The 11,375-nt window shown below is 29.9% G+C and overlaps 1 protein-coding gene across 1 annotated transcript; it reads left to right on the top strand.

The window, feature by feature from the left end:
• On the top strand, positions 1-6,110 carry LOC145974656 (lysocardiolipin acyltransferase 1). Its single transcript, XM_083104635.1, has 5 exons — positions 1-431; positions 751-933; positions 1,062-1,269; positions 3,275-3,847; positions 4,007-6,110. Exons 2-5 carry the CDS (start codon positions 766-768, stop codon positions 4,171-4,173), a joined length of 1,116 nt encoding a protein of 371 aa, XP_082960761.1. The 5' UTR covers positions 1-431; positions 751-765; the 3' UTR covers positions 4,174-6,110.
• The last annotated feature ends 5,265 nt before the right edge of the window (positions 6,111-11,375 follow it).

The raw sequence follows: 11,375 nt of genomic DNA, 5'->3' as shown, positions 1-11,375 counted from the left end.
CGCTCGCGTATAGATATGCGCTTCCATCTCGCTGTTGTTGCGCGTAGCTTTTTTGCTATACTTAATGCGAGACAGTATTGTATTTCTTGATAAATATTGTGCTAAAACTAAATCTTAAAAAACCTAGCAGAATAAAAATATCAATAATATGATATGTATACAAAATAGTTTATTGTTAGATGAAGAGCCAATTAAAATCTTCAATCTTTTTGAGACGCCCTCCTCAACAAATCAATAATGGTCCAACACAGCATCTACTAACTCAACCTGATAAAGACCAGACAGAGAGTGAGGGTAAAAGGGGTAGAACAGAGAGAAACCCTTGTGTAATAAAATCAGGAGGAAGCCAATAAAAACCAGTTTTTTCCAAGGAAACAGTAGAGATTCAATGTTCATAAAAAGTGCTTCCATTACACAGTGCACATGTGAAAGTGAGTTTCCAAATATCACACTTTAATACGATTTTTTTGCTATTCTAGAAGAATATGAAAAATCAATTTGAATTTCCATATTTCTTTGTACGGATCAAATGTGAGATATTTAATATTATTTTTTAGCGTTCTTGTGTAATTGTTAATAATTGTTCTCGAACAATAAGTATTCTAAGCAACTGCATTAAGTGTTCTAAGCAAAATGCAAGTGGCGAATTATACATGAAATCAATTGAAAATTTTATTATACTCAAATATATAAAATATATATTGCATATATTATTAAAAATATGCATAAATATAAATTGCATATTTTCAGGATTTCAAGACTGTAATGCGCGGTATTTTACGTGGTGTATTATATTGTTCTTTGTGTTACGGTAGTATAGCAGCAGGATTTTTATTCATTGCCTGTCCACTTCTACCATTGTTGTTATTTAGTCCGTCAAGATTTCGAAAATGTGCAGAGCTCCTATTTTCATGTTGGGAATTTTATCCTACTGTAAGTAGATCTATTAATTAATAATATCACAAGTCGTATTGCAAAATCATATATAATAATATTTAGTTTCATTCTCGATATAGTCGCTTAGAGTCTTAAATTTATAGAATCTTAAATGTTTTTTATAGGCTTTGATGAACGTGCTTGGTGTAAAAATTTTTGTGTCTGGCGATCATATATCTCCTGATGAATCGGCCGTCCTCGTGATGAATCACAGAACAAGGGTAGATTGGAATTTCTTATGGGCGGCAATGTACCAAGCGTGTATGCCCAATGTAGCCTGTCATAAATTGAAATTTATTTTAAAGGATCCTCTACGACATATTCCTGGTCCTGGTAATATGTTTTAATTTATCCTATATATTGTATCATATTTAATTGCTGAAACAATGATGGGAAGATAATGATTTTATATGAAAAAATAAATATAGAATAATGTATTTTCATATTACTTTATTTCCGAAGAAAAAATTAATTTAAAACTTTTTTATAATTAAGAACATATTTTCATGTTTTTTTAAAATTTAAATAGCGATTTTATGTCATATTTTTTCTCGATAGTGATTTTTAATATATAAACAAAAAGATAAAGTATCCCACATAACAAAATGCCAACAGCATATTGGCAATATGACAGCAAATGCAACCATGATTTAGTAGATTCCTATCCACTCCGTCCGCATTGCTTATTTTCTATTAAAACAATGGCTTACTTTCTACTAATATAAGCTGTTGGCATAGTGTGAAAGCAAATATATAACAAAAGTCGAGCATTATCAAGAATTACAATGTGACAACAAATATGGAGCAAATATTAAGCAGAGTCTACCGAAATCAACAGCACAAAAACAGCAAAACTCAAATCATGAAGTGCTATCGTGTTGTAACAAAAAAATATAACAAAAAATGCAGCATTATCTAAACTAAAAATTATAAACTAAATATTATAGATATTATGGCATAAATATCTCGATAAGTCGGTATTTGTAATTTTCCAGTCATAAATGTAATGTTATATCGTAATTGTAATCTATATAATATAAATGATTAACATAATTAATAAAATAATTAAATTTTAATAATCAATTTGACACATTCTAATTTTAATATTCCAATATTCTAATTTAATATTCTTCTTTCTCTTTTGAAATCGTATTAGAAATATATACAGGGTGAGTCATTTTAATCGACGCACGCAAATATCTCGTAAAGTAAGCTCGAAAAGTAAGATGGAAAAAAATGTTTCATACAAAAATTGTAGGGTTCAGAGGGGGACACCTGAATAATGAGAGTAATCAATTGGTGTAAAGAAAACATACAATTATTTTTAAGAACAAATATGTAATTGTTATACCTTCACACTTCGGTATTGCAAAAAGTTATCAGACACTCTGTATATATATATGAGTATATATATATATATATATATATATATATATATATATATATATATATATATATTGGATCAGTATCTCGAAAACAAGACATTTTAGAAAAAAACTGTTTCATAAAAGTTATAGGATTTAAAAAAATCTATTTATTGATTTTATCAGTTTGATCTTGGGAGGCGTCGCCAAAATCAGGAAAAGATCAAGTTGAATTTTTTAAATGGAACCCTTCATTTGTTATTGTACATTCTTATAGCTTATCTTGAGTTTTCGAAAACACTATAATAAAGTATTTTTTTATTAAGTACTTTTCGAGTGATGCGACTTGAAATAATTTCTTAATTTTACATAAACTATAAAATATCTCGTAAAATATTCATTTTTCGATTATCTTATCCGAATATTTTTACGAATAAAATAATGAGAAGAATCAACTGATGTAAAGAAAACACATAGTTGTTTTTAAGAAAAATTATGTACTTGCAATTACATATTTTTTTCTTAAAAACAACTATGAGTTTTCTTTACATCAGTTGATTCCTCTCATTATCTTATGCGTAAAAGTATTTAGTAAGATCATCGAATATTTTACGAGATATTTTATAGTTTATGTAAAATTAAAAAATTACTTCAAGCCGCATTACCTGAAAAGTATTTAATAAAAAAAATACTTTATTATAGTATTTTGGAAAGCTCTCGAAATAAGCTACAAGAATGTACAATGAAAATGTGAAGTTCCATTTAAAAAATTCAACTTGACCTTTAATTAATCTTGGAGACATCTCCCAAGATGAAACTGATAAAATCGGTAAATAGATCTTTTTGAACCACAACTTTAATATGAAACATTTTTTTTTAAAACGTTTTGTTTTGGGATATTTCACTGGTCCGAGACTTTTTACTCATCCTGTATATATATATATATATATAATCGTTTTATGCATCTCTAACAGGATGGATGATGCAAATAAATGGTTTCCTTTACATAACGCGACGTTGGAAAGAAGATCAAGGGCGATTATCACGTACTCTCGATTACTTGATCGCGTTAGATAACCGCTCGCAGTTGCTGATATTTCCCGAGGGCACTGATTTGACAAAGAACAATAAGGAGAAGTCGAACAAATATGCTGTACAGCGTCATTTATCACAGTATATATACACTCTGCATCCGAAAACTACGGGCTTCACTTATTTAGTCCAACATCTTCAGCGAGCGAATTATCTCGATGCTGTTTACGACTTAACAATAGCATATCCGGACCGCATACCACAATCTGAGATCGACTTAATCAGGGGTAAATTCCCGGACGAGGTATACTTTCATATAAGACGAATATCATCCGCAGATATACCAATACACGATATGACTTTGAGAAAATGGCTGGAGGATAGATGGTCCGTCAAGGAAAGAATATTGAAGCAATTTTATGAACAAAAAGCATTTCCCTTTGAAATTTGGCCGGTAACGGTAATGAAAACGTTACCATTACAAGCAGCATTAGGATTCTGGAGTATATTAACAGGTACATTTTCTGGAATGTATCCAGATTTTTTTTCACCATTAGGAAAGAATAATAAAAAATAATTTCTTTTATTAAAAATAAATTGTTAGTTATATTATTAAATAAATTGTTAGTTATATTAATCTTTTTATTAAAAATAAATTTTTTCATCATTTTCAGGTATGGCAATACTGTTACTCATTATTTCTCCGATCTTCCAATTATGGGCTTTGATTCACACAACGTTTTTTATCGGATTATCGATTCTCAACACAGGCTTTAATCAGATTGAAATAGGATGGTATTGGCGTTGGAAACGCTATACTTTTCAAACTAAATATAGTTAGTCGAGAGATATTATATCTTAATTTATTAAGTCCATTGGAGAATCATAGCTCTTTATCTCTGTGATAACATTGTATACAAAATTATAAAAATTAGAAGAAAGGCACATTATTTCGAGCAGTTTGTGCAATATCACAATTCTAATTGTAATATATTACATTATTTTAACTATTTTATATTTTCATGTCTCGATATTATACAGCTTTAAAAATATAATAGTATAACATAATGAAAAAATGGGAACATATAGTTTAATATTAAAATAAACTATTTGCAAAATTGGAAAATATATATGAATGATATTTTTTACTTATTTTCATTTGTAAAAATCGAATTTGTATTTGAATCATCATCGAAATTATGTAATGTATTTCAAGGAATTTATATTTACTGCAAATTTATTATATTTTTACAAGATATAAATATCACATTTTTAAATACAAAGTAACTAGAATATTAATGTTTTAATCATCAAAATAAAATTATATTTTTAAGGAATATACACTGCTTAAGAAAAAATACGGAATGATTTGGTAATTATTTGCTTATACGAACCATCTCCCAATTTCAATAATTTTCACATATGTTATCAAGATCATCACTCTGAGTAATGTTGTGAAGGTTTTAGTCGGCGGTCATTGTTTATTAAAAAGTTATAAACAAAAAATGTCTAATGAATAATATGTACCCACATAGAATGCATATGCAAAAGATGTCCAGAAGGTATCCAGAAGATATCTTTGGGCGATTAGACATTTTCAGGATGTCTTGTGAATGTCTTTTGGACATAGATGCTATATGGGTAATTTTATGACATCGTATATAAACTATGTTGTCGTTTGACATTGTTTATCTTTCTTATATTGAAATCAGATAGTGGAACAATGATAGGCTTCTATGTTTTTGATATTTCTTATGACTTTAAAAATATTTAAGAAAAGGTGAGTTAGTACAAAACAGATTATTGTACAGTTAACATAAACTTCTACGAATTTCTCGCTTTAACAATAAAATAGGATGAGTTATTAAACTATGTGTGCACGAAAAATATAACATTTGTAACTTTCTATGCAAAGTGAAGTATATTCCGCATCACAAACACGGGTTGGGTTAGGTTATATCTTCTGAAAGTGGAGCCCCCCATAGGGGGGCGGAACACACTGTCCACGCATGTACTTTCCAAGATGAAGTAAAGTTCACTTAATTTTGACCTCTATTAAGAGTAAATTTTGCTTCATCTTAGGAAGTACATGCGTAGATACAGCTCCCCCTGCGGAGGGCACCACTTTCAGAAGATATAACCTAACCTAATCCGTGTTTGTGATGCGGAATACACTTCACTTTGCTAGAAAGTTACAAATCTATGTGAAATTATGTAAATTGACCTTTCTTTCGATAAATGTATCAATGAACTTATGAAACTTCTTTTATTTATATCTTTTTAATAAACAATGACCGCCGACTAAAACCTTCACAACATTACTCAGAGTGATGATCTTGATAACATATGTGAAAATTATTGAAATCGAGAGGTGGTCCGTATAAATAAATAATTACCCTAAATTATATAATATTTTTAAATTAAATAATTTTCGGCGAGAAAAAAATGTTTCCTATCTTTCTACAAATATTTCATGGAAATGTATCTATATTTGTAAAAGATATATGATGTATAAATTTTTCTTAGAAACTTTCTTATCAAAAAGAGATTAGCAGCATTTTGGAAAATCTATTAGTTTTTATTGCAACAAATTTCTAATAAATAAACAAATATTGAAATATTAATATAGAAATTGATATAAATATTGATATAAAATATTTTTAGCTGTATAAATTTCATAATAGAGATATATAAGCAATATAAAGTTTTTCTGCAATTTTTATTAATTTTTCTATGTGTAATTTATATATATATATATATATATATCTGTCTGTTATTAACTGCATAATATTGCTTAATATATGCAACATTTATACACGTTTTATATTATAAATAATATTTTGTACAAAATATTATTTATAATATAAAACGTGTATAAATGTTGCATATACTAAGCAATATTATGCAGTTAATAACAGATAGATATAAAATATTTATTATTTATAATGTTTCTCGATTAAAAAGTGTAGAATAATTATTAAATGATTTTAAATATAACATAAAGTGAATTCATGTGCCAAAAAAATATAAGCAGAAAAAAAGAAGAAAAAGTAAGAAAGAGGAAAAGAAAGAGGAGATAAGGTAACATTAGATAAGGAGAAAAGGTGAAAAAGGTGAAAAGATGACGGAAAGAGAAAAAGAAAGAAAGAAAAAGAGAAAAATGGACGAGATGAAAGACAGTAAAAAAAAAGAAAATTTAAAAGTAATGAAAAGAAAAATAGCAAGGGAGAAGAAAAAAAGGACAGAAAAAAGAAAGAAGAGAACAGATATAGAGAAAGAGAGATAGAGAGCAAGCAGGTACGAAAAAGAAAATAGAGAAAAAAAAGTAGAAATATAGAAAAAAGGAAAAGAAAAAGGATGAGAAAGAAAATAGAAAAGAAAAAGAAAAAAGAAAATAAGAGAGCTGAAATAGTTTTATAAGAGTTTATTGAAGATATACAAATTTAGAAAGAAAGGTATAGAATATAGAAAACCTATATATTGTATATTTATGTATACACACGCTTGTGTGTATGTATGTGTGTACATTTATTTATATACGCGCGCACATATTTATTTTTATGTGTATAATAGTATAAAAATATTTTAATATATAGTATATATATAGATGTTGTGTGTGTGTATTATGTATATATATATATATATATATATATATATATATATATATATATATATATACATAATACACACACACACAACATCTATCCATAAATGTAATCCGAGCGAATATCTCATAACAATTGAAATCACAAGAAAGTTTAACAAGAAAAATTTGCATAGTTTTTAATTCCAAGTACATGTAAAACAATTTTTTACTCTTTTCAAGTTATGAAGGTCACCATTGTTTTTTTGATAGATATTCTATTTATATATTTTTGCATATTTATGTAGTAGGAATCGGTAGAAATTAAAATCACACATGTCGTAGTGAAAAATTGATATTATATATCGTTTACAAGAATCGATATTTGTAGTATTAAAATAATAAACTGTATTTTAAGTATTTCTGAATTTGAATTGGAAGGAGTGGAAGAAATTAAAAAACTATATAAATAAACTATTTGTCTATGAAACATTTATTAACATATAAATTGTTCGAAATGTTGTCCATCATATTCGATATAGCAGTCCACACGTTTTATGACATTTCTCATTGATTGTTGCATCTCTCTCTCTCTCTCTCTCTCTCTCTCTCTCTCTCTCTCTCTCTCTCTCTCTCTCTCTCTCTCTCTCTCTCTCTCTCTCTCTCTCTCTCTTTCTCTCTCTCTCTCTCTCTCCTCCCTTCTCTCCCTCTCTCTCTCCCCTCTCTCTCTCTCTCTCTCTCTCTCTGCTTGACATGTATCCTTTCAGCTATATATTTTTCTTCACATCCAAAATTTTAGCAAATTCGTTTTCTGGGATTTTTTTTGGTTACTGATTCTGAATTGAATGTCAACATTTCCAATTTTAAAAAATTCAAAATGGCGGATCTAATATGGCAGAAAATTATAAATTATAATTAAATAAAACATTATAAATTTTTTCCATTAGATTTGGATTCTACGAAAAAACAAGAAAATTTTAAGAAAAAAGTTTCAAACAGAAAGGACAATTTTGAAGAAAATACAATTGTTAGTTTGGATTTAGTAGAAAATTGTACTTTTTATATAGAATTAATAACAAAAACAATATGGTGCAAAATTCTGAAAAATACTTTAGAGTGTACTAAGTTTGTAAAAAAATTTGTTCTTTTCATTTTCTCAATTAGTAGAAAATGCATTTCTGCGTGAAAAAGTACTAATTTTAACTATTTGTTTTTATATATCTTATTTTTGCAATTAATAATTAATAACTTCATATTTCTACACTTATTGATGTTCCATGAGATGATGTTCCTTGTAGAAATAAAAAATCTGGTATTTGTTGTTAAAAAAAGTAATTGAAAAAATGCGAAACTGGATCGCTAAACGACCCACCGCAAAAAATACTATCTACAGGGTGAGCCATTTTAATTAACGCACGCAATTATTTCGGAAACAAAGCATTTTAGAGAAAAATGTTTCAGACAAAAGTTTTATGGTTTCGAGGGGGCCATAAGATGGTATCATTGGTTTGACCTTGAAGAGCTATTTGAAGGTCACATGAAGGTCACCTTCAATTTCTTAAATGGAACCTACTATTTGTCATTGCATATTCTTGTAGCTTATCTCGAGAGCTTTCCAAAACACTATAATTAAGTACCTTTTCGTTAAGTACTTTTTGAGTTATGAGGCTTGAAATAATTTCTTAATTTTACATAAACCGTAAAATATCTTGTAAAATATTCATTTTTCGATTATCTTACCTTAATACTTTTACGTACAAAATAATGAGAGGAATCAACTGGTGTAAAGAAAACACATAGTTGTTTTGAAGAAAAAATATATAATTTGCAATTAACAATTCCATATTTTTTCTTAAAAACAACTATGTGTTTTCTTTACACCAATTGATTCCTCTCATTATTTTGTACATAAAAGTATTAAGATAAGATAATTGAAAAATGAATATTTTACAAGATATATTTTACGGTTTATGTAAAATTAAGAAATTATTTCAAGCCTCATAACTCAAAAAGTACTTAACGAAAAGGTACTTAATTATAGTGTTTTGGAAAGCTCTCGAGATAAGCTACAAGAATATGCAATGACAAATAGTAGGTTCCATTTAAGAAATTGAAGGTGACCTTCATGTGACCTTCAAATAACTCTTCAAGGTCAAACCAATGATACCATCTTATGGCCCCCTTGAAACCATAAAACTTTTGTCTGAAACATTTTTCTCTAAAATGCTTTGTTTCCGAAATAATTGCGTGCGTTAATTAAAATGGCTCACCCTGTATACAACTGCTTCTAAAAATTTACAATGTAAGATTATTACAACTATTCAAGGCATTACAGCACAGAAATACTGTAATAAAAAATATTTATAATATAAGATTATTCTACAGTTATTCAAGGCATTACAGCAGAAATAATGCTATCAACGATAAGAAACGTTTTGAAACGCGTCAACTGCTGTATCAAACATGAGCAAGATTTCGAGCAATTTATATCTGTTAATAAATATTTCATAAAATTCCAAAAAAATTATTAAGTTTTTTAAAATCTTCGACATTCCAATTCAAATTTAAAAATACTTAGAATGCAATTGATTATTTTAATGCTTTAGATTCTGATTGTTTCATAAACAATGCATGGTATCAATTTTTCACTAAATATGATTTTAATTTCTATGGACTCCCACATAAATATATAAAAAAGTATAAGTATCCATTTAAAAAAAAACGTTAATTCGATAACTTTATAACTTGAAAAAATTACGATTAAAAAACATTTTTTTATATGCATTTTATTGTAGACTAAAACTATGCAAATTTCTCTTATTAAACTTTCTTGTAACTTCAATCAGCTACGAGTTATTTGACGTTTATGGACATACCTTAAACATAAGTAGTACCTGTGGAATAATACTTATAATCAAATAAATCATTATTTAAGTAGCTCTAGATTTAAGATATAGACTTACTTGTAAATAAATTGAATATACACTGTGACCGTTAATTCTTTAAGGGCTAATGATTTTACGTGGCCGGTGTTTTTGGCCCACACCTTCGGCGCGATCTCCTTACATAACAAAAAAAAACGTTTCTCTCCAAAATCAAATATATGGGCGCCAGGTGCGGTAATCCGCACCGCTCTAAAATTTACCGTATCGGCAGTACACAAAGAATGCAAAATTCTCAGAAAAATCGCGACGGACGCTCGACTAGCCCCGTCTCGAAATTGGCAGAGGGGGGGAGTCCGTGTTAACAGTTCACAAGGAAGGATCGAGAATACAGGGTGGCTGCAAATAAAACATAATATTATAATAACAAGAATTAATATATTTAACATATGAATAAATTTTAATGACAGACAGATTCGTGTAGATGCAAAGCGGTTTTATAATATTGATTATCCGATTATTAGCCGGCAGCGACGGGCCGGCATTCGAGCGCGATCACCGCGGTATCATATGTCACGCGGCAGAAAAAAAGTATACAAGAAAAGTCCCGGAATTCCGCGCTAAACGAGACTTGTTAGAGTTTCGGCAGCTACGAATCCCCAAATAACTTTTAATAATGAGCACCGCGGTGTCGACTCCTTTAATGACATCCGTCTTTCGCGAATAGAAATAATTAATTATAATAACGAATCTACCCGCCGCACACGCAGTTAACAGAAGCGAATATAGATGCGAACCGATTATACAGATCTGCCGCTTCAACGAAAAAAATTTAGCGACTAGTAACGTATCTAACAGGAACGGTTGAATCGAGACACGAAAAACTATCAATAACAATAAAGTATCAAATGACTTGAGCCTCGGAAATATGCGAGCCGATGCCGCGACGTATTTGTCGGTTATTGGATATCGCAATCGCCTTTGTGGGTGAGCTCGGTTACAGTACTTTTAACAGACAAAGTTTTACAGCTAACAGTAATAATTGTACAAATAAACATTTACAGTGACTGTCGGCGCGCAACTGGGAGAGAGGGCACTTAATTTTACGAAAGCTCGAACAAAGTCTTTCGGCCGGCCGTCGTACTCTAAGACGCAAATATCGAGAACGCAGAAAAGGAATTTCACAATAAATTTAATGACGGCAGCTATACGGCACCGACATTGTTCGAGCTAATTCTACCTGAATTATTTAACAAAGACGGCCAGATGGGGTCGACGCTTGTCTCACCGGTGACTCCTGGCGGTTCTCCGTGCTCTCGGCATCCACGTGTCGGATCGATGATTTTGGGCCGTCGTTCCCTTCGCCGGTCCGCCGAACAGTGGCGAGCGGAAGGCCCGTCGGAATCACGCTAGCAAATTAATGCGTAACTAGGCCACCTGTGGCGCTTCCGCAACCCTCAGGATCGTCGTGTGGCCCATTTAATCCTGCGGCCTTCAGGACTGTACATGTGCTTGTCGCACCCCGTTTCCTCTTTTATTTTCCATAATTCCTCTCGTCGAGGCCCGTCAGGAGGGATA

This window comes from Camponotus vicinus, unplaced genomic scaffold (genome assembly GCF_025532165.1).
Source record: "Camponotus vicinus isolate PSW18456_S1 unplaced genomic scaffold, iyCamVici1.0 SCAF_7, whole genome shotgun sequence".
In the NCBI taxonomy this organism is placed as follows: Eukaryota; Metazoa; Arthropoda; class Insecta; order Hymenoptera; family Formicidae; genus Camponotus; species Camponotus vicinus.
The sequence above is the reverse complement of the archived record's forward strand: the minus strand, read 5'-3'. Positions and strand labels throughout refer to the sequence as shown.